This window comes from Hyla sarda, chromosome 2, assembly GCF_029499605.1.
Source record: "Hyla sarda isolate aHylSar1 chromosome 2, aHylSar1.hap1, whole genome shotgun sequence".
Classification (NCBI taxonomy): Eukaryota; Metazoa; Chordata; class Amphibia; order Anura; family Hylidae; genus Hyla; species Hyla sarda.
In genome coordinates, this window is record NC_079190.1 from 506,023,823 (window position 1) to 506,047,962 (window position 24,140).

Consider the following 24,140-nt stretch of genomic DNA (forward strand, 5'->3'; position numbering starts at 1 on the left):
CATGATCACTGTAGGGATGGTATTGGGCAGGTGATGGGCAGTGCCTGGTTTCCCCCAGACATGATGCTGCCCCCACCATGATCACTGTAGGGATGGTATTGGGTAGGTGACGGGCAGTGCCTGGTTCTCTCCAGACATGATGCTGCCCCCACCATGATCACTGTAGGGATGGTATTGGGCAGGTGATGGGCAGTGCCTGGTTTCCCCCAGACATGATGCTGCCCCCACCATAATCACTGTAGGGATGGTATTGGGCAGGTGATGGGCAGTGCCTGGTTTCCTCCAGACATGATGCTGCCCCCACTGTTACGCCGAGCGCTCCGGGTCCCCGCTCCTCCCCGGAGCGCTCGCTACACTCTCGCTACTGCAGCGCCCCGGTCAGATCCACTGACCGGGTGCGCTGCGATACCGCCTCCAGCCGGGATGCGATTCGCGATGCGGGTGGCGCCCGCTCGCGATGCGCACCCCGGCTCCCGTACCTGACTCGCTCTCCGTCGGTCCTGTCCCGGCGCGCGCGTCCCCGCTCCCTAGGGCGCGTGCGCGCCGGGTCTCTGCGATTTAAAGGGCCTCTGCGCCGCTGATTGGCGCAGTGGTTCTAATTAGTGTGTTCACCTGTGCACTCCATATATATACCTCACTTCCCCTGCACTCCCTCGCCGGATCTTGTTGCCATCGTGCCAGTGAAAGCGTTCCCTTGTGTGTTCCTAGCCTGTGTTCCAGACCTCCTGCCGTTGCCCCTGACTACGATCCTTGCTGCCTGCCCCGACCTTCTGCTACGTCCGACCTTGCTTTTGTCTACTCCCTTGTACCGCGCCTATCTTCAGCAGTCAGAGAGGTTGAGCCGTTGCTAGTGGATACGACCAGGTCACTACCGCCGCAGCAAGACCATCCCGCTTTGCGGCGGGCTCTGGTGAATACCAGTAGTGACTTAGAACCGGTCCACTAGCACGGTCCACGCCAATCCCTCTCTGGCACAGAGGATCCACCTCCTGCCAGCCGGCATCGTGACACCCACCATGATCACTGTAGGGATGGTATTGGGCAGGTGATGGGCAGTGCCTGGTTCCCTCCAGACATGATGCTGCCCCCACCATGATCACTGTAGGGATGGTATTGGGCAGGTGATGGGCAGTACCTGGTTCCCTCCAGACATGATGCTGCCCCCACATGATCACTGTAGGGATGGTATTGGGCAGGTGATGGGCAGTGCCTGGTTTCCCCCAGACATGATGCTGCCCCCACCATGATCACTGTAGGGATGGTATTGGGCAGGTGATGGGCAGTGCCTGGTTTCCTCCAGACATGATGCTGCCCCCACCATGATCACTGTAGGGATGGTATTGAGCAGATCTGCTCTGTCCCTCTACCTCAGTGGTCTCCAAACTGCGAGCCTCCACATGTTGCAAAAGTACAACTCCCAGCATGCCCGGACAGCCAACGGCTGTCCGGGCATGCTGGGAGTTGTACTTTTGCAACATCTGAAGGGTCAGAGTTTGGGGAGACCACTGCTCCAGAGCGTGATGAGTTCACCCCAGATGATAATGGCGGTTTCGGATGGAGCTGGTTTTCCGGGGGTTATATGACGGCTGCGCGGTCCAGGAGCGGATTACACAGCAGCCGTATCCAGAGATGGAGGAATGTGCTGAGGCAGAATAATCCAGACCGTACACCCCCCATTGTTTTCAGCTTTAGGGGTCCTACAAGGTTAGGAGACTGAGATAAGAGGAACAATAAATACATAAAGAATTCATTACATGTGCACATACATTACCCCGCATTGTAGGCTACTGGAAGTATCACACATAATTGGCTTAGATACACCAGCTCGGTATACAGTACAAAAATAGGCTTAGATACACCAGTTGAGCCGACAGTATCACACTTTATAGGTTTGGATGAATTAGCTCAGCAAACAGTTTCACAATAATAGGCTTAGATACACTATCTAAGCAAACAGTATCACAATGATAGGCTGGGATACACCAGTTTAGCTGATAATATCACACATGATAGGCTTGGATACACCAGTTTAGCTGATAGTATCACTGATGATAGGCTTGGATACACCAGCTCAGCAGGCAGTATCACAAGGATATGCTTAGATACACTATCTTAGCAAACATTATCACAATGGTAGGCTTAGATACACATGTTTAGCTGATAGTATCACACATGATAGGCTTGGATACACCGGTTGAGCGGACTGTATCACTCATATATAGGCTTAGATAAACCAGTTCAACAGACAGTACCACGCATAATAGGCTTAGATACTCCAGATTAACAGGAAATATCACACATGATAGGCTTGGATACATCAGCTCAGCAGACAGTATTACGTTATAGGTTTGGATACGTCAGATCAACTGACAATATCACAATAAATCCATTGAGCAGACAGTATCACACATCTTGGGATTGGATACATCAGTTTAACAGGCAATATTACACATGATAGCCTAGATACACCAGCTGAGCAGACGGTATCACTCATTAAAGGCTTAGATACACCAGATTAATGGGAAATAGAACACATGATAGGTTGGATACATAAGCTCAGCAGACAGTATCACTCACAATAAGCTTGGATACATCAGCTTAGAAGACAGTACTACACATGATAGGCTTTGATACACGAGCTCGGCAGACAGTATCACACATGATAGGCTCAGATACACCAGCTCAGCAGACAGTATCACACATGATAGGCTTGGATACATCAGTATAACAATGGGGAAGAGTAAGAGTTGACCAGTTGCCCATAGCAACCAATCAGATGGCTTCTTTCATTTTGCAGAGGCCTTTTTTTAAAATGAAAGCAGCGATCTGATTGGTTGCTATGGGGATCTGGTCAATTCTTACTCTGCACAGGTTTGGATAAATCTCACCCGATATCACACAGGATGGGCTTAGATACACCAGCTCACCAGACAGTATCATTCATGATAGGCTCGGATACAGCAGTTCAGCAGGCAGTATCACACATGATAGGCTCGGATACACCAGTTCAGCAGACAGCATCACACATTATAAGCTTGCATACACCAGTTCAGCAGGTAGTATCACACATGATAGGCTCAGATACACCAGTTCAGCACACAGTATCACTCTTGATAGGCTCAGATACAGCAGTTCAGCAGGCAGTATCACACATGATAGGCTCGGATACACCAGTTCAGCAGGCAGTATCACACATGATAGGCTCAGATACACCAGTTCAGCACACAGTATCACTCTTGATAGGCTCAGATACAGCAGTTCAGCAGGCAGTATCACACATGATAGGCTCGGATACACCAGTTCAGCAGGCAGTATCACACATGATATGCTCAAATACACCAGTTCAGCAGGCAGTATCACACATGATAGGCTCGGATACACCAGTTCAGCAGGCAGTATCACACATGATAGGTTTGGATACACCAGTTCGGCAGGCAGTATCACACATGATAGGCTCGGATACACCAGTTCAGCAGACAGTATCACACATGATAGGCTCAGATACACCAGTTCAGCAGGCAGTATCACACATGATAGGCTCAGATACACCAGTTCAGCAGTTAGTATCACACATGATAGGCTCGGATACACCAGTTCAGCAGGCAGCATAACACATGATAGGCTTGGATACACCAGTTCAGCAGACAGCATCACACATGATAGGCTCGGATACACCAGTTCAGCAGACAGTATCACACATGATAGGCTCGGATACACCAGTTCAGCAGACAGTATCACACATGATAGGCTCGGATACCCCAGTTCAGCAGACAGTATCACACATGATAGGCTCGGATACACCAGTTCAGCAGACAGTATCACACATGATAGGCTATGATACACCAGTTCAGCAGGCAGTATCACACATGATAGGCTTGGATACACCAGTTCAGCAGACAGTATCACACATGATAGGCTCGGATATACCAGTTCAGCAGGCAGTATCACACATGATAGGCTCGGATACACCAGTTCAGCAGTTAGTATCACACATGATAAGCTTGGATACACCAGTTCAGCAGGCAGTATCACACATGATAGGCTCGGATACACCAGTTCAGCAGGCAGTATCACACATGATAAGCTTGGATACACCAGTTCGGCAGGCAGTATCACACATGATAGGCTCGGATACACCAGTTCAGTAGACAGTATCACACATGATAGGCTCGGATACACCAGTTCAGCAGACAGTATCACACATGATAGGCTCTGATACCCCAGTTCAGCAGACAGTATCACACATGATAGGCTCGGATACCCCAGTTCAGCAGACAGTATCACACATGATAGGCTCGGATACACCAGTTCAGCAGACAGTATCACACATGATAGGCTCGGATACACCAGTTCAGCAGGCAGTATCACACATGATAGGCTTGGATATACCAGTTCAGCAGACAGTATCACACATGATAAGCTTGGATACACCAATTCAGTAGACAGTATCACACATGATAAGCTTGGATACACCAGTTCAGCAGACAGCATCACACATGATAGGCTATGATACACCAGTTCAGCAGACAGTATCACACATGATGGGCTTGGATACACCAGTTCAGCAGGCAGTATCACACATGATAGGCTATGATACACCAGTTCGGCAGGCAGTATCACACATGATGGGCTTGGATACACCAGTTCAGCAGACAGCATCACACATGATAGGCTCGTATACACCAGTTCAGCAGGCAGTATCACACATGATAGGCTCAGATACACCAGTTCAGCAGGCAGTATCACACATGATAAGCTTGGATACACCAGTTCGGCAGACAGTATCACACATGATAGGCTCGGATACACCAGTTCAGCAGGCAGTATCACACATGATAAGCTTGGATACACCAGTTCGGCAGGCAGTATCACACATGATAGGCTCGGATACACTGATGCAGCCTGCTCCGGTAACGCTTAGTCAGCAGTATACATGTATCATGTCTTTATTATTCGCAGCTGACAGGATCCCAGGAGACATTTCCCTCTTTTTCGGATATTGCAGGTTGCTCAGATTTTGGCGCTCGGCCCCTCCCCCGTCGATGGCGATCCCCTGGCTATGAGCCCGCGGCGTCTGTTTGAATATTATCCCGTCTGTTCTGCTGCCAACAGAAATACAGATGATCAAGGCCCAGGTGAGAAAAGAGGGGACCGGCCGAATCCCAGCGGGACCGCGCCAATCACAGGCCGCGTGTTCTCTGTATAGCAGAGCTGAGGCTGCGTGACAGCTACAAAGCAACCATTACCTGCTTAAAGGGGTACTCCGGTGCGAAACTTGTTTTTTTTTTTAATGAACTGGTGCCAGAAACTTAAACAGATTTGTAAATTACTTCTATTAAAAAATCTTAATCCTTCCAGTACTTATTAGCTGCTGAATACTACAGAGGAAATTATTTGCTTCTTGCAACACAGTGCTCTCTGCTGACATCATGACCACAGTGCTCTCTGCTGACATCTCTGTCCATTTTAGGAACTGCCAGAGCAGCATATGTTTTCTATGGGAATTTTCTCCTTAAAAAATGGACAGAGATGTCAGCAGAGAGCACTGTGTTTGTGATGTCAGCAGAGAGCTCTGTGTTCCAAAAAGAAAATAATTTCCTCTGTAGTATTCAGCAGCTAATAAGTACTGGATGGATTAAGATTTTTTTTACTAGAAGTAATTTACAAATCTGTTTAACTTTCTGACACCAGTTGATTAAAAAAAAAAATAGTGTAGAGCAGGGTTTCCCAACCAGGGTGCCTCCAGCTGTTGCAAAACTACAACTCCCAGCATGCCCGGACAGCCCAAGGCTGTCCGGGCATGCTGGGAGTTGTAGTTTTGCAACAGCTGGAGGCACCCTGGTTGGGAAACACTGGTGTAGAGACACAGATTAACTGGGGCCAGGAAGTTAAACAGATTTGTAAATGACTTATATTAAAAAATCTTTACCCTTCCAGTACTTTTTAGCAGCTGTATGCTACAGAGGAAATTCTTTTCTTTTTGAATTTCTTTTTTTTTGTCTTGTCCACAGTGCTCTCTGCTGACACCTCTGCCCGTATCAGGAACTGTCCAGAGCAGGAGAAAATCTCCATAGCAAATCTATGCTGCTCTGGACAGTTCCTGACACAGACAGAGGTGTCAGCAGAGAGCACTGTGGACAATACAAAAAAGAAATTCAAAAATAAATTAGTTATATTCTTGTATGTAGGAGCAGTATTATAGTAGTTATATTCTTGTATATAGGAGCAGTATTATAGTAGTTATATTCTTGTATATAGGAGACAGTATTATAGTAGTTATATTCTTGTATATAGAAGCAGTATTATAGTAGTTATATTCTTGTATATAGGAGCAGTATTATAGTAGTTATATTCTTGTATATAGGAGCAGTATTATAGTAGTTATATTCTTGTATATAGGAGCAGTATTATAGTAGTTATATTCTTGTATATAGGAGGCAGTATTATAGTAGTTATATTCTTGTATATAGGAGGCAGTATTATAGTAGTTATATTCTTGTATATAGGAGGCAGTATTATAGTAGTTATATTCTTGTATATAGAAGCAGTATTATAGTAGTTATATTCTTGTATATAGGAGCAGTATAATAGTAGTTATATTCCTGTATATAGGAGCAGTATTATAGTAGCCATATTCTTGTATATAGGAGCAGTATTATAGTAGTTATAGTCTTGTATATAGGAGCAGTATTATAGTAGTTATATTCTTGTATGTAGGAGCAGTATTATAGTAGTTATATTCTTGTATATAGGAGGCAGTATTATAGTAGTTATATTCTTGTATATAGGAGCAGTATTATAGGAGTTATATTCTTGTATATAGGAGCAGTATTATAGGAGTTATATTCTTGTATATAGGAGGCAGTAGTATAGTAGTTATATTCTTGTATATAGGAGGCAGTATTATAGTAGTTATATTCTTGTATATAGGAGCAGTATTATAGTAGTTATATTCTTGTATAGAGGAGGCAGTATTATAGTAGATATATTCTTGTATATAGGAGCAGTATTATAGGAGTTATATTCTTGTATATAGGAGCAGTATTATAGTAATTATATTCTTGTATATAGGAGCAGTATTATAGTAGTTATATTCTTGTATATAGGAGCAGTATTATAGTAGTTATATTCTTGTATATAGGAGCAGTATTATAGTAGTTATATTCTTGTATATAGGAGGCAGTATTATAGTAGTTATATTCTTGTATATAGGAGCAGTATTATAGTAGCCATATTCTTGTATATAGGAGCAGTATTATAGTAGTTATAGTCTTGTATATAGGAGCAGTATTATAGTAGTTATATTCTTGTATATAGGAGGCAGTATTATAGTAGTTATATTCTTGTATATAGCAGCAGTATTATAGTAGTTATATTCTTGTATATAGGAGAAGTATTATAGTAGTTATATTCTTGTATATAGGAGCAGTATTATAGTAGTTATATTCTTGTATATAGGAGCAGTATTATAGTAGTTATATTCTTGTATATAGGAGCAGTATTATAGTAGTTATATTCTTGTATATAGGAGCAGTATTATAGTAGTTATATTCTTGTATATAGGAGCAGTATTATAGCACTTATATTCCTGCACATATAGGTCAGTATTATAGTCGTCATTATACCCAACCATTGTACAGGCCGAGTTCCTCTTACAGTGAGGAGAGATGTATCTAAGCCTGTGTAGACGATGAGTGGTGCAGTTGCGTCTTTCATTATTATGGAGGTTTTCCCTACACAGGTTTTGATATAATAATACCCTATATAAAGTTCATACGCTTGTACTATCTGTTCTGCAGAAGGATCTATAATATGTTGAAGATGTATTATAGTCAGTAATGACCGTACATGATGTCCCCACCCGCGGACAGGCTGTACAGCACCATGTCGGGTTGGTTCCTAATATGAAGACCATAAAACATTTTCCTGCATAAAGTACAAAGTGAGAAACCCGCTATAATGATCCTCTTCCTGTTCCTGTGTGTGGCGCCCCCGCTGGGTTGTTTCATCTGCTCCGCGATGCTGGGCCGGGTCACTCTGTGTTCGTTTCGTATCTTCTTTGTTCTTTTCATTCTTTTTGGCAATTCGCTGGTTTTATAATGGCATTAGGGTGTCCCATTTTTTAGGCATTTAGAGTACTATGGGGGAGATTTATCAAAACCTGTGCAGAGGAAGAGTGGTGCAGTTGCCCATAGCAACCAATCAGATTGCTTCTTTCATTTTCCACAGGCCTCTAAAGAGGCCTGTGGAAAATGAAAGAAGCGATCTGATTGGTTGCTATGGGCAACTGCACCACTCTTCCTCTGTACAGGTTTTGATAAATCTCCCCCTATATCTTTTTATTATTGGTCTCCTTTTAGTTTATCATGTGGGTCCTGCTGCAATATGAATACAGGCCGAAAAGGGTGGGAGCTATGCTTGTTTGCCTACAGCACCTCCACAGGGGAAATTGAGTATTGCAGGCCTAATGGGATGGGAGCTATGCTTGTTTGCCTACAGCACCTCCACAGGGGAAATTGAGTATTGCAGGCCTAATGGGATGGGAGCTATGCTTGTTTGCCTACAGCACCTCCACAGGGGAAATTGAGTATTGCAGGCCTAATGGGATGGGAGCTATGCTTTTTTGCCTACAGCACCTCTACAGGGGAAATTGAGTATTGCAGGCCTAATGGGATGGGAGCTATGCTTGTTTGCCTACAGCACCTCCACAGGGAAATTGAGTATTGCAGGCCTAATGGGATGGGAGCTATGCTTGTTTGCCTACAGCACCTCCACAGGGGAAATTGAGTATTGCAGGCCAAAAGGGATGGGAGCTATGCTTGTTTGCCTACAGCACTGCTACAGGGAAAATGGAGTATTGCAGGCCTAATGGGATGGTAGCTATGCTTATTTGCCTACAGCACCTCTATAGGGGAAATTGAGTATTGCAGGCCTAATGGGATGGTAGCTATGCTTGTTTGCCTACAGCACCTCCACAGGGGAAATTGAGTATTGCAGGCCTAATGGGATGGGAGCTATGCTTGTTTGCCTACAGCACCTCCACAGGGGAAATTGAGTATTGCAGGCCTAAAGGGATGGGAGCTATGCTTGTTTGCCTACAGCACCTCTACAGGGGAAATTGAGTATTGCAGGCCTAATGGGATGGGAGCTATGCTTGTTTGCCTACAGCACCCCCACAGGGAAATTGAGTATTGCAGGCCTAATGGGATGGGAGCTATGCTTGTTTGCCTACAGCACATCCACAGGGGAAATTGAGTATTGCAGGCCTAATGGGATGGGAGCTATGCTTGTTTGCCTACAGCACCCCAACAGGGGAAATTGAGTATTGCAGGCCTAATGGGATGGGAGCTATGCTTTTTTGCCTACAGCACCTCTACAGGGGAAATTGAGTATTGCAGGCCTAATGGGATGGGAGCTATGCTTGTTTGCCTACAGCACCTCCACAGGGGAAATTGAGTATTGCAGGCCTAAAGGGATGGGAGCTATGCTTGTTTGCCTACAGCACCCCCACAGGGAAATTGAGTATTGCAGGCCTAATGGGATGGGAGCTATGCTTGTTTGCCTACAGCACCTCCACAGGGGAAATTGAGTATTGCAGGCCAAAAGGGATGGGAGCTATGCTTATTTGCCTACAGCACCCCCACAGGGGAAATTGAGTATTGCAGGCCAAAAGGGATGGGAGCTATGCTTATTTGCCTACAGCACCCCCACAGGGGAAATTGAGTATTGCAGGCCTAATGGGATGGGAGCTATGCTTGTTTGCCTACAGCACCTCCACAGGGGAAATTGAGTATTGCAGGCCAAAAGGGATGGGAGCTATGCTTGTTTGCCTACAGCACTGCTACAGGGGAAATGGAGTATTGCAGGCCTAATAGGATGGGAGCTATGCTTGTTTGCCTACAGCACTGCTACAGGGGAAATTGAGTATTGCAGGCCTAATGGGATGGGAGCTATGCTTGTTTGCCTACAGCACCTCCACAGGGGAAATTGAGTATTGCAGGCCTAATGGGATGGGAGCTATGCTTGTTTGCCTACAGCACCTCCACAGGGGAAATTGAGTATTGCAGGCCTAAAGGGATGGGAGCTATGCTTGTTTGCCTACAGCACCTCTACAGGGGAAATTGAGTATTGCAGGCCTAATGGGATGGGAGCTATGCTTGTTTGCCTACAGCACCCCCACAGGGAAATTGAGTATTGCAGGCCTAATGGGATGGGAGCTATGCTTGTTTGCCTACAGCACATCCACAGGGGAAATTGAGTATTGCAGGCCTAATGGGATGGGAGCTATGCTTGTTTGCCTACAGCACTGCTACAGGGGAAATTGAGTATTGCAGGCCTAATGGGATGGGAGCTATGCTTGTTTGCCTACAGCACCTCTATAGGGGAAATTGAGTATTGCAGGTCAAATGGATGAGTGTGCTGTGTTTATACAGATACACATGATAGGCCCCTGCGCAGCCTATCCAGCAGCATGGGGCCAGCAGTCATCTCTTTGGTGTTTGTCCATCCATGTTTATTCCTTTAAAAAAAATAAAAACTTTTCAAGTTTCTGGTGGAAAACTATTTTTTTCCCATATAAACTAACTCTAAAGTTAAACAGATTTTTAAATTACTTTCATTTAAAAATCTTAATCCTACCAGTACTTATCAGCTGCTGAAGTTGTTGTTCTTTTCTATCTGACAACAGTGCTCTCTGCTGACACCTCTGTCTGTCTCAAGAAATGCTCAGAGTAGGAGTAAATCTCCATAGCAGACCAGAGTTCCTGAGACAGACAGAGGTGTCACCAGAGAGCACTGTTGTCAGATAGAAAAGAACAACTCAACTTCAGCAGCTGATAAGTACTGGTAGGATTAAGATTTTTTTTAATAGAAGTCATTTACAAATCTGTTTAACTTTCTGGAGCCAGTAGATGTGGAAAAAAAAAAATAGTTTTTCACCGGAGTACCCCTTTAAGCCTCCACATTTGCCTTCAGTGTCTCACAGGTAACTTGAGGCTCAGCTGGATACACTCCACTCTCCACCATAACATTACCGTGGAGTCAGCAGAATGGAGTCGACTGCCGGAGTTTGTGCGATTAGGATTTGGCAGTGAGAGAGTTGGACAGACAGAAATAGTCTGACATCTGTGTGACCACACTGTCCAGCCTCCCCCTCCCCCCGCTCCGCAGACTGAAGCCTACAGCTGGAGCTTCACAGACATCCTTGTTATAACATCGTCAGATCCTCTGCAGAAGAATTTCTTATATAGAAAGTTATTTCATTGGCTTTATAATCAGTTATCTGAAGGCAGCGAGAATTATAAAGGGAATCTCTCATCATTTTATTGCCCAGCCAGGTGCCAAGAAGGCGGAGCCAAGCTGCTCCAGTGCCACAGCCTGGCAAACCTCCTCACTGACCCTCACCTCCCAGTCGCTCCTTGATTGACATTGAGCCCGAAGAGGTGTGCCAGGGTATGACACTTCAGATTGTCTCCGCCTCCTTGACACCTGGCTGAGAAATGGATAATTTTATAAGTTTGGCAAACATCATATTCTCAGTGTATTCTCAGTGATGTCACCGCTGATCTCTAGTGATGGATAGGCTGTATTCTCAGTGATGTCACCGCTGATCTCTAGTGATGGATAGGCTGTATTCTCAGTGATGTCACCGCTGATCTCTAGTGATGGATAGGCTGTATTCTCAGTGATGTCACCGCTGATCTCTAGTGATGGATAGGCTGTATTCTCAGTGATGTCACCGCTGATCTCTAGTGAATGGATAGGCTGTATTCTCAGTGATGTCACCGCTGATCTCTAGTGATGGATAGGCTGTATTCTCAGTGATGTCACCGCTGATCTCTAGTGATGGATAGGCTGTATTCTCAGTGATGTCACCGCTGATCTCTAGTGAATGGATAGGATGTATTCTCAGTGATGTCACCGCTGATCTCTAGTGATGGATAGGCTGTATTCTCAGTGATGTCACCGCTGATCTCTAGTGAATGGATAGGCTGTATTCTCAGTGATGTCACCGCTGATCTCTAGTGAATGGATAGGCTGTATTCTCAGTGATGTCACCGCTGATCTCTAGTGTATGGATAGGCTGTATTCTCAATGATGTCACTGCTGATCTCTAGTGAATGGATAGGCTGTATTCTCAGTGATGTCACCGATGATCTCTAGTGATGGATAGGCTGTATTCTCAGTGATGTCACCGCTGATCTCTAGTGAATGGATAGGCTGTATTCTTAGTGATGTCACCGCTGATCTCTAGTGAATGGATAGGCTGTATTCTCAGTGATGTCACCGCTGATCTCTAGTGATGGATAGGCTGTATTCTCAGTGATGTCACCGCTGATCTCTAGTGATGGATAGGCTGTATTCTCAGTGATGTCACCGCTGATCTCTAGTGAATGGATAGGCTGTATTCTCAGTGATGTCACCGCTGATCTCTAGTGATGGATAGGCTGTATTCTCAGTGATGTCACCGCTGATCTCTAGTGATGGATAGGCAGTATTCTCAGTGATGTCACCGCTGATCCCTAGTGATGGATAGGCTGTATTCTCAGTGATGTCACCGCTGATCTCTAGTGATGGATAGGCTGTATTCTCAGTGATGTCACCGCTGATCTCTAGTGAATGGATAGGCTGTATTCTCAGTGATGTCACCGCTGATCTCTAGTGATGAATAGGCTGTATTCTCAGTGATGTCACCGCTGATCTCTAGTAATGGATAGGCTGTATTCTCAGTGATGTCACCGCTGATCTCTAGTGATGGATAGGCTGTATTCTCAGTGATGTCACCGCTGATCTCTAGTGAATGGATAGGCTGTATTCTCAGTGATGTCACCGCTGATCTCTAGTGATGGATAGGCTGTATTCTCAGTGATGTCACCGCTGATCTCTAGTGATGGATAGGCTGTATTCTCAGTGATGTCACCGCTGATCTCTAGTGAATGGATAGGCTGTATTCTCAGTGATGTCACTGCTGATCTCTAGTGATGGATAGGCTGTATTCTCAGTGATGTCACCGCTGATCACTAGTGATGGATAGGCTGTATTCTCAGTGATGTCGCCGCTGATCTCTAGTGAATGGATAGGCTGTATTCTTAGTGATGTCACCGCTGATCTCTAGTGAATGGATAGGCTGTATTCTCAGTGATGTCACCGCTGATCTCTAGTGATGGATAGGCTGTATTCTCAGTGATGTCGCCGCTGATCTCTAGTGATGGATAGTCTGTATTCTCAGTGATGTCACCACTGATCTCTAGTGATGGATAGGCTGTATTCTCAGTGATGTCACCGCTGATCTCTAGTGAATGGATAGGCTGTATTCTCAGTGATGTCACCGCTGATCTCTAGTGAATGGATAGGCTGTATTCTCAGTGATGTCACCGCTGATCTCTAGTGATGGATAGGCTGTATTCTCAGTGATGTCACCGCTGATCTCTAGTGATGGATAGGCTGTATCCCTGTGCACAGAGCTCGGTATCAGTTTCGGAGCGGTGCGGACTATAGCTGGCAGCGTCGGGCTCACAGATTTAGGGGAGAGGTCACTTTTGTGTTTTAGCTAAGTGCCTTTATCTGGAGTTTAATGCTCTTGTTAATACGACTGTTGACATTTTATTCTCCTTTTTATAGAGATGAATCTTCCTGGCGCTGGTCACATCTCACCGCGAGGATAGAACGGAGGATATTAAGTTAGTGCATTTACACCGGAGCGCCATTTACCTCATGACTCATCCTTGTTATCGCTCCGCGTTCCTTCTTTACCGCGGTCGGGATCGGCTCTTAACGTCTTGTTACATTTCCCAGAATCGGATTTTGTCATTTAACCCACTTTGTGGTCTTCCTTCCCCCTCCTCTGCGTGGTTGAATGGCGGAATTGTAGAACGTGGTCACAGACTACTGGGCTGTAAGGGACTCGGTAACATCTGTCGTTATATACTTACTGCAGTGGTTCCCAACCAGGGTACCTCCAGATGTTGCAAAACTACAACTCCCAGCATGCCTGGACAGCCTTTGGCTGTCCAGGCATACTGGGAGTTGTAGTTTTGCAACAACTGGAGGCACCCTGGTTGGGAAACACTGACTTACTGGCTAAATGGGTAAGATAAAGTATAAAGATGCGCCATGGTAAAGTAGCGGAGAAACCGTGTCGGGTACGGTTGGCACTGATGCCATCTAGATATGAAGGTTTAAAGGGGTTATCCAGGAAAAAACATATATATATATATATATATATATATATATATATATATATCAACTGGCTCCAGAAAGTTAAACAGATTTGTAAATTACTTCTATTAAAAAAATCTTAATGCTTTCAGTACTTATGAGCTGCTGAAGTTGAGTTGTTCTTTTCTGTCTAAGTCCTCTCTGATGACACGTGTCTCGGGAACCGCCCAGTTTAGAAGCAAATCCCCATAGCAAACCTCTTCTACTCTGTGCAGTTCCCGAGACCAGCAGAGATGTCAGCAGAGAGCACTGTTGTCAGACAGAAAAGAACAACTCAACTTCAGCAGCTGATAATTATTGAAAGGATTAAGATTTTTTTTTAATAGAAATAATTTACAAATCTGTTTAACTTTCTGGATACAGTTGATATAAAAAATAAAAAATAAAGTTTTTTTTCCTGGAATACCCCTTTAATATGAAAGCTTGGAGCAGTGTTCTCAAACATGTGGCTTTCTAGCTGTTGCACAACTACAACTCCCATCATGCCCTGAGTGTCTCTAGATTACTCTGAAGCAATGTTCCCCATCTTGAGGCTCTCTAGATCTTGGAAAACTACAACTCCCATCATGGAAGCCTGAACTTGCCTCTAAAGCAGTGTTCCTGAACCTGTTGCTCTCTAGTAGTTGCAAAACTACAACTCCTATCATGCCCTGACATGACAGCCTGAAGATTACTCTAAAGCAGTGTTCTTCCTCTTGAGGCTCTTTAGCTATTGCAAAACTACAACTCCCATCATGCCCTGACAGCCTTGGGCGAGAATTTGTTGTCTTACAACAGCAGGAGAACTACACATTGGGGAACACTGTTTCTGAGTATTGTCTTGGCTGTCAGGGCATGATGAGAGTTGTAGTTTGGCAACAGCCGGCAAAACTCAGGATGGGAAACACCAGTTTATAGTTAATTCCATAAATCAGTGTTTCCCAACCAGTGTGCCTCCAGCGGTTGCAAAACTACAACTAGTTTTGGAACAGCTGGAGGCACACTGGTTGGGAAACACTGCCCCATGTATGTCAGTAGCTGTCTCCAGAGTTGGGAAAGAACGTCTGTCAGGGCATATTGGGAGTTGTAGTCCTGCTACAGCTGAATAGGCAAACTTTAAAAAGAAGCTAAAGAAACCATCAACTAATATAAGGCAATTGCATTCATATATATATATGAAATATAGGGGATTTTTTTTAACTCTACAACTTCCATGATGCCCTGACAGCCTACAACTCCCATCATGAGCTGACTGTAAGCCATGCTGGGCATTGTAGTACAGAATAGGGAGCCTTCAACTTACATGAACCCTGTGCAAACCTACATTTTTGCATATATGTAGTAGCAAGCAAGCAAATGTGTGTGTGTTAGAGATGAGCGAACGTACAGTAAATTCGATTCGTCACGAACTTCTCGGCTCGGCAGTTGATGCCTTTTCCTGCATAAATTAGTTCAGCTTTCCGGTGCTCCCGTGGGCTGGAAAAGGTGGATACATTTCTAGGAGACTCTCTCCTAGGACTGTATCCACCTTTTCCAGCCCACCGGAGCACCTGAAGGCTGAACTAATTTACGCAGGAAAAGTCATCAACTGCCGAGCCGAGAAGTTCGTGACGAATCGAATTTACTGTAAGTTCGCTCATCTCTAGTGAGTGTGTGTGTATATATATATATATATATATATATATATATATATATGCAAATCATAAAATGTTGCAGTATCTTGTAATTCCTTTTTATTGGACTAACAGAATTTTGTAGAGAAAAAGCTTTCGGGATTCCTCCCTTTATCAAGTCCAAAGCAAATCCTTACAAAATTATGTTAGTCCAATAAAAAAGTATTACAAGATTCTGCATCACTGGACTAATACGGCTACTCAATTTTACTATATATATTTATATATATATACACACACAATGGTTTTATTGTAGAATCCAGATCGATGTCCGGAAACATTTTGAGGTTACTGTCTCTTTAAGAGACGATCCAGCTTTGTCATTGATCGCAGAAACATATTGACTCACATCTGGAACGTCGTACAGAAGAAAACAGGAAGACGTAGCGACCGTCTGATGCGCCATTCCCGGTGACCTTGCCTCGCCCGACACCCACAGCCCAGACGTTTACCATAAGGCGCAATTCTCCTGGACGGAATCGTAAAACCGCAAAGGAGATAAATGAGAATCCAATCCTGAGATCTGGAGCCGCTCCTGGCTCTGAATCACAGGATCTGAGCTGCAAAACTGTTGCGATTGTTGTATTAATCACCGACACAAAGACACGAAACCGCATGTGAGGGGTCATGAGAAAAAGAAGGGATGGGGAAGAAGCCAAAAGATACCGGCTGACTAGTGCGTAGGTAGTCATGGGGCTGAACGCATCACTCCGCCTTTAGGGGGTTAAATATACATCTAAACAAATGTACATCGAACGTTTATTACTCCAGAGCTGAAATCAGAATTCTGCTTTGTTCATACTCATTCTCTGGGTCAATGTTTCCCAATCAGGGAGCCTCCAGCTGTTGCAAAACTACAACTCCTAGCATGGGGACCAGCACTGATCCATTACTGCAGTGTTAGCAATAGAACAGGGCCAGTGGGCAACAAGCATCGAGCCCATTGTTAAAAAAATAAAAAAAGGGGGGAAAAAAAGAAAAAAACGTATTTTTAGAGATGAGCGAATTTACAGTAAATTCGATTCGTCACGAACTTCTCGGCTCGGCAGTTGATGACTTATCCTGTGTAAATTAGTTCAGCTTTCCCGTGCTCCGGTGGGAGCCCACGGGAGCACCTGAAGCCTCAACTCATTTATGCAGGATAAGTCATCAACTGCCGAGCCGAGAAGTTCGTGACGAATCAAATTTACTGTAAATTCGCTCATCTCTACTTATTTTGCTTGTAAATAAAAGTTAATTTTTTTCAAAGCTTCCAAACTATAGGGGATAAGATAGGACGATGATCCAGCACTTGGAAACGATAGCTTTATTGAAGAACCCTTGACACTGTTAAAACCGACCATACCATCAGACGCGTTTCGAGCGCATGCGCTCGAAACGCGTCTGTTGGTATGGTCAGTTTTAAAGGGGTACTCCTGTGGACATTTATTATTATTTTTTTTCTCAAATGGTGCCAGAAAGTTAAACAGAGTTGTAAATTTCTTAATTCTTAATCCTTCCAGCACTTATTAGCTGCCGAATACTACAGAGGAAGTTCTATTCTTTTTGAATTTCCTTTCTGTCCGACCACAGTGCTCTCTGCTGACATCTCTGTCCATTTTAGGAACTGTCCAGAGCAGGAGAAAATCGGCATAGCAAACCCTATCCTGCTCTGGACAGTTCCTAAAATGGACAGAGATGTCAGCAGAGAGCACTGTGGTCAGACAGAAAGGAAATTCAAAAAGAAAAGAACTTCCTCTGTAGTATTCAGCAGCTAATAAGTGCTGGAAGGATTAAGAATTAAGAAATTTACAAATCTGTTTAACTTTCTGGCACCATTTGATAAAAAAAAAAAAATGTCCACAGGAGTACCCCTTTAAAACTGACCATACCAACAGATGCGTTTCGAGCGCATGCGCTCGAAACGCGTCTGAGGGTATGGTCGGTTTTAACAGTGTCAAGTGATCTTCAATGCGCTCGAAACGCATCTGTCGGTATGGTCAGTTTTAAAGGGGTACTCCTGTGGACATTTATTATTATTTTTTTAATCAAATGGTGCCAGAAAGTTAAACAGATTTGTAAATTTCTTAATTCTTAATCCTTCCAGCACTTATTAGCTTCTAAATACTACAGAGGAAGTTCTATTCTTTTTGAATTTCTTTTCTGTCCGACCACAGTGCTCTCTGCTGACATCTCTGTCCATTTTAGGAACTGTCCAGAGCAGGAGAAAATCCCCATAGCAAACCCTATCCTGCTCTGGACAGTTCCTAAAATGGACAGAGATGTCAGCAGAGAGCACTGTGGTCGGACAGAAAGGAAATTCAAAATGAAAATAACTTCCTCTGTAGTATTCAGCAGCTAATAAGTACTGGAAGGATTAAGATTTTTTTTAATAGAAGTAATTTACAAATCTGTTTACGGTACATTTCTGGCACCAGTTGATGTAAAAAAAAAAATAATAATAAAGTTTTCTACCGGAGTACCCCTTTAATAAAGCTATAATTTCCAAGTGCTGGATCATCGTCCTTTTCTTATTTTAATAGTGTATTAAAGAGAGGAGAAATGTGCGCTGACCACAGCAGAGATTTCGCACCAGTGTGCGGTGTGCGGACTGTGAAATTTATTTTTTTCTTGTGGCTTTTAAAAGACTGGAGCCGGCCGGATTGTGTTCCAGTGATGGATATGTTGCCAGCAGCTGGGGGCTTCATCCTGGTCATGTTTTATTAGTTAATGGGACCCCCATAACAGCTGTTCTGGCCTGGCCCACCGCCAGCGTACACACAATCTACACACCAACCATATCCATCCACCGAGACCGACCCTCATTCATAAAGGGAATGTTCCCCACCTCCACTAATATTTCATATAGCGAATGTCTATCATGGAGTCTTCATGTTACCAGAAGTGGCTCCAGGAGAAGCGGGAAGTCGGTTCTTAGACCATTTAAGTGATATTTTTCAATAGAATATGGAAGGAAAGTGACAACTGTGCTAAGAACATTTCTACCACCCATCAACCCTCAAACTACTAAATTATTGCTAAATGTGTTCCCTAAACCTAGCTACAATAATATTACTACTACTCCTATAATACTGTCTCCTATATACAAGAATATAACTACTATAATACTGCTCCTATATACAAGAATATAACTACTATAATACTGCCTCCTATATACAAGAATGTAACTGCTATAATACTGCTCCTATATACAAGAATATAACTACTATAATACTGCTCCTATATACAAGAATATAACTACTATAATACTGATCATATATACAAGAATATAACTACTATAATACTGCTCCTATATACAAGAATATAACTACTATAATGCTGCTCCTATATACAAGAATGTAACTACTATAATACTGCTCCTCTATACAAGAATATAACTACTATAATACTGCTCCTATATACAAGAATATAACTACTATAATGCTGCTCCTATATACAAGAATGTAACTACTATAATACTGCTCCTCTATACAAGAATATAACTACTATAATACTACTCCTATATACAAGAATATAACTACTATAATACTGCTCCTATATACAGGAATATAACTACTATAATACTGCTCCTATATACAAGAATATAACTACTATAATACTGCCTCCTATATACAAGAATATAACTACTATAATACTGCCCCTATATACAAGAATATAACTACTATAATACTGCTCCTATATACAAGACTATAACTACTATAATACTGCTCCTATATACAAGAATATAACTACTATAATACTACTCCTATATACAAGAATATAACTACTATAATACTGCTCCTATATACAAGAATGTAACTGCTATAATACTGCTCCTATATACAAGAATATAACTACTATAATACTGCTCCTATATACAAGAATATAACTGCTATAATACTGCTCCTATATACAAGAATATAACTACTATAATACTGCTCCTATATACAAGAATATAACTACTATAATACTGCTCCTATATACAAGAATGTAACTACTATAATACTGCTCCTATATACAAGAATATAACTACTATAATACTGCTCCTATATACAAGAATATAACTGCTATAATACTGCTCCTATATACAAGAATATAACTACTATAATACTGCTCCTATATACAAGAATATAACTACTATAATACTGCTCCTATATACAAGAATATAACTACTATAATACTGCTCCTATATACAAGAATATAACTACTATAATACTGCTCCTATATACAAGAATATAACTACTATAATACTGCTCCTATATACAAGAATGTAACTACTATAATACTGCTCCTATATACAAGAATATAACTACTATAATACTGCTCCTATATACAAGAATATAACTGCTATAATACTGCTCCTATATACAAGAATATAACTACTATAATACTGCTCCTATATACAAGAATATAACTACTATAATACTGCTCCTATGTACTAGAATATAACTACTATAATACTGCTCCTATATACAAGAATATAACTACTATAATACTGCTCCTATATACAAGAATATAACTACTATAATACTGCTCCTATATACAAGAATATAACTACTATAATACTGCCCCCTATATACAAGAATGTAACTAATATAATACTGCCCCTATATACAAGAATATAACTACTATAATACTGCTCCTATATACAAGAATATAACTGCTATAATACTGCCTCCTATATACAAGAATATAACTGCTATAATACTGCTCCTATATACAATAGCCAAGTCAGCCAGAGAAAGCGCCGTCCGGCGTGAAACTAGTCGTGTGTGGCTTTTTTCTCTCCTCCACGTCCTGCACCTGTTATTCCGATCTTATGATCTGAAATAAATCTCTCCTGTTCCCGGCTTTTGACAGTGGGTGAGTGCGGTACTTCTTTCTTTACTCGCTTTTTTGGATTTATATAACTACAATAATACTGCTCCTATATACAAGAATATAACTACTATAATACTGCCCCCTATATACAAGAATATAACTACTATAATACTGCTCCTATATACAAGAATATAACTACTATAATACTGCTCCTATATACAAGAATATAACTACTATAATACTGCTCCTATATACAAGAATATAACTACTATAATACTAATCCTATATACAAGAATATAACTACTATAATACTGCTCCTATATACAAGAATATAACTACTATAATACTGCTCCTATATACAAGAATATAACTACTATAATACATGCTCCTATATACAAGAATATAACTACTATAATACTGCCCCTATATAGAAGAATATAACTACTATAATACTGCTCCTATATACAAGAATATAACTACTATAATACTGCTCCTATACACAAGAATATAACTACTATAATACTGCCCCCTATATACAAGAATATAACCACTATAATACTGCTCCTATATAGAAGAATATAACTACTATAATACTGCCCCTATATAGAAGAATATAACTACTATAATACTGCTCCTATATACAAGAATATAACTACTATAATACTGCCCCTATAATACTGCCCCTATATAGAAGAATATAACTACTATAATACTGCCCCTATAATACTGCCCCTATGTACAAGAATATAACTACTATAATACTGGTCCTATATGCAAGAATATAACTACTATAATACTGCTCCTATATACAAGAATATATCTACTATAATACTGCTCCTATATACAAGAATATAACTACTATAATACTGCTCCTATATACAAGAATATAACTACTATAATACTACCTCCTATATACAAGAATATAACTACTATAATACTGCTCCTATATACAAGAATATATCTACTATAATACTCTTCCTATATACAAGAATATAACTACTATAATACTGCTCCTATATACAAGTATATAACTACTATAATACTGCTCCTATATACAAGAATATACCGTAACTACTATAATACTGCTCCTATATACAAGAATATAACTACTATAATACTGCTCCTATATACATGAATATAACTACTATAATACTGCTCCTATATACAAGAATATAACTACTATAATACTGCTCCTATATAGAAGAATATAACTACTATAATACCGCCTCCCTTATACTAAGATATAGTTTCCATGCTTCTGCTTGGTTTGGTGGGAATACAGGACTGTTTCGCGATGCACCTGTTCTTGCTTATAATAAAGTCGCATTTTCTCGTTTTATCTGCAGCAAAAACCAAAGGGACCGCACAGCAAACTCGGCTCCGATAAATCAGTAAATTGGGTCAGAGATAGTAACAGGGAATAATCTGCTGTTCTGATGATGTTTCCTCTTTAATGTAAACACCTGCTGGAGACGCTCTGCGCTGCTTCTCCGTGTGTGAATCCTATTTGATGCCTCGAAATGATCTCTAAATGAATTTCCCGTTAAGTTTTACCGGTTTAGTCGTTGTCAGGTCCTGTGATCGCAGCTCATTGAGGTCTAAGGCTTCTCATTGTGACACGGCAGTGCGACGGACGTCAGGGAACACGGGGAGAATACGGGAGAAAAAATACATCATGCAACGTCTTTTTCTCCGCTACTCCCTTCAAAAAAATAAATGGGATCTGTTGGGACCCGTTTATGCCCCATCCGTATAATGGACGTTAAAGGGGTCCTCCCCTGGAAAACATGTTGTTTTTTATCAACTGGTGCCAGAAAGTTAAACAGACTTGTAAATGACTTCTATTTAAAAATCTTAATCCTTCCAGTACTTATCAGCTGCTGCATGCTCCACAGGATGTTCTTTTCTTTTTGAATTTCCTTTCTGTCTGACCACAGTGCTCTCTGCTGACACCTCTGTTCATTTTTGGAACTGTCCATAGCAGGAGAGGTTTGCTATGGGGATTTGCTCCTGCTCTGGACAGTTCCTGACTTGGACAGAGGTGTCAGCAGAGAGCACTGTGGTCAGACAGAAAGTAAATTCAAAAAAGAAAAGAACTTCCTGTGGAACATTCAGCAGCTGATAAGTACTGGAAGGGTTAAGCTTTTTAAATAGAAGTTATTTACAAATCTGTTTAACTTTCTGGCACCAGTTGATTTAAAAAAAAATGTTTTCCAGTGGAGTACCCCTTTAAAGGCACAAAAAAAAAAAGTGCCTAATGGACCTTTTCTGACCGGGCACAACGGCAGTGTGAAAGGGGACTTATATGGAGCAGTTGTATTATTATTATTATTATTATTAATAAATTGTTTGGAAAATAATGATACTTTGTAGCGCTGACTGTTGTTTCAAAGCACAAAGCAACATTCCGTGCTGTAAAATGTGCATCAAATGATAAATATGAAAAGATATTCGAGATCCGGTCTTTAAAGGGGTATTCCAGGAAAAAACTTTTTTTTATATATATATATATATATATATATATCAACTGGCTCCAGAAAGTTAAACAGATTTGTAAATTACTTCTATTAAAAAATCTTAATCCTTTCAGTACTTATGAGCTTCTGAAGTTGAGTTGTTCTTTTCTGTCTAAGTCCTCTCTTATGACACGTGTCTCGGGAAACGCCCAGATTAGAAGCAAATCCCCATAGCAAACCTCTTCTAAACTGGGCCTTTCCCGAGACACGTGTCATCAGAGAGGATTTAGACAGAAAAGAACAACCTTCACTTCAGAAGCTCATAAGTACTGAAAGGATTAATATTTTTTATAGAAGTAATTTACAAATCTGTGCTTGTAGTGAGAAACAGCGTTCGGCACAGCCAGCCGTATAGCCTGTGAATCGCTCTTGATGAAACAGGTGTGTGTATGTCTCGCTGCCGGTGGAGTTGCTCAGCCAGGACAGAGTCAATCATCAAACGTGCAGGAGAGCATTGGAAAATGAGCGGCACTCACCACGTCCAGGTAGCGACAACTTCTTGGTGAAAAATCCCAAAATTTGATGAAAAAAATGAAAATGTTGCATTTTTCTAACTTTGAAGCTCTCTGCTTGTAAGGAAAATGGATATTCCAAATATTATTATTTTTTTGTTCACATATACAATATGTCTACTTTATATTTGCATCATAAAGTTGAGATGTTTTTACTTTTGGAAGACACCAGAGGCTTCAAAGTTCAGCAGCAATTTTCCAGGGACCAGTTCAGTTTTGAAGTGGATTTGAAGGGTCTTCATATTAGAAATACCCCACAAATGACCCAATTATAAAAACTGCACCCCCCCCCCCCCCCCCCAAAGTATTCAAAATGACATTCAGTAAGTGTATTAACCCTGTAGGTGTTTCACAGGAATAGCAGCAAAGTGAAGGAGAAAATTCGAAATCTTCATTTTTTACACTCGCATGTTCTTGTAGACCCAATTTTTGAATTTTTACAA

At 41.8% G+C, this 24,140-nt stretch overlaps 1 protein-coding gene across 4 annotated transcripts; it reads left to right on the forward strand.

Annotated features, from left to right (window-relative positions):
- Positions 1 to 1,883: 1,883 nt before the first annotated feature.
- On the forward strand, positions 1,884 to 22,329 carry LOC130357272 (uncharacterized). 4 transcript variants are annotated; one of them, XM_056559904.1, is made up of 3 exons: positions 1,884 to 3,056; positions 5,006 to 5,135; positions 13,621 to 13,806. In XM_056559904.1, exons 1-3 carry the CDS (start codon positions 2,904 to 2,906, stop codon positions 13,662 to 13,664), a joined length of 327 nt encoding a protein of 108 aa, XP_056415879.1. In that variant the 5' UTR covers positions 1,884 to 2,903; the 3' UTR covers positions 13,665 to 13,806. The 4 variants fall into 4 exon arrangements, 3 of the variants coding, with proteins under 3 accessions (XP_056415879.1, XP_056415878.1, XP_056415877.1); XR_008889161.1 differs by having other exon boundaries at positions 2,830 to 2,871; XM_056559903.1 differs by lacking the exons at positions 1,884 to 3,056; positions 13,621 to 13,806 and adding exons at positions 3,394 to 4,910; positions 22,016 to 22,329.
- The last annotated feature ends 1,811 nt before the right edge of the window (positions 22,330 to 24,140 follow it).

Bases quoted from the DNA above. Each gene is read 5' to 3' on its own strand.
- LOC130357272 (XM_056559902.1), top strand. From the start codon at position 4,455: ATGATAAGCTTGGATACACCAGTTCAGCAGACAGCATCACACATGATA. The intron at 4,911-5,005 runs GTAACGCTTAGT...CGGATATTGCAG, and splicing joins CACTGATGCAGCCTGCTCCG to GTTGCTCAGATTTTGGCGCT. The intron at 5,136-13,620 runs GTGAGAAAAGAG...TCCTTTTTATAG, and splicing joins TACAGATGATCAAGGCCCAG to AGATGAATCTTCCTGGCGCT.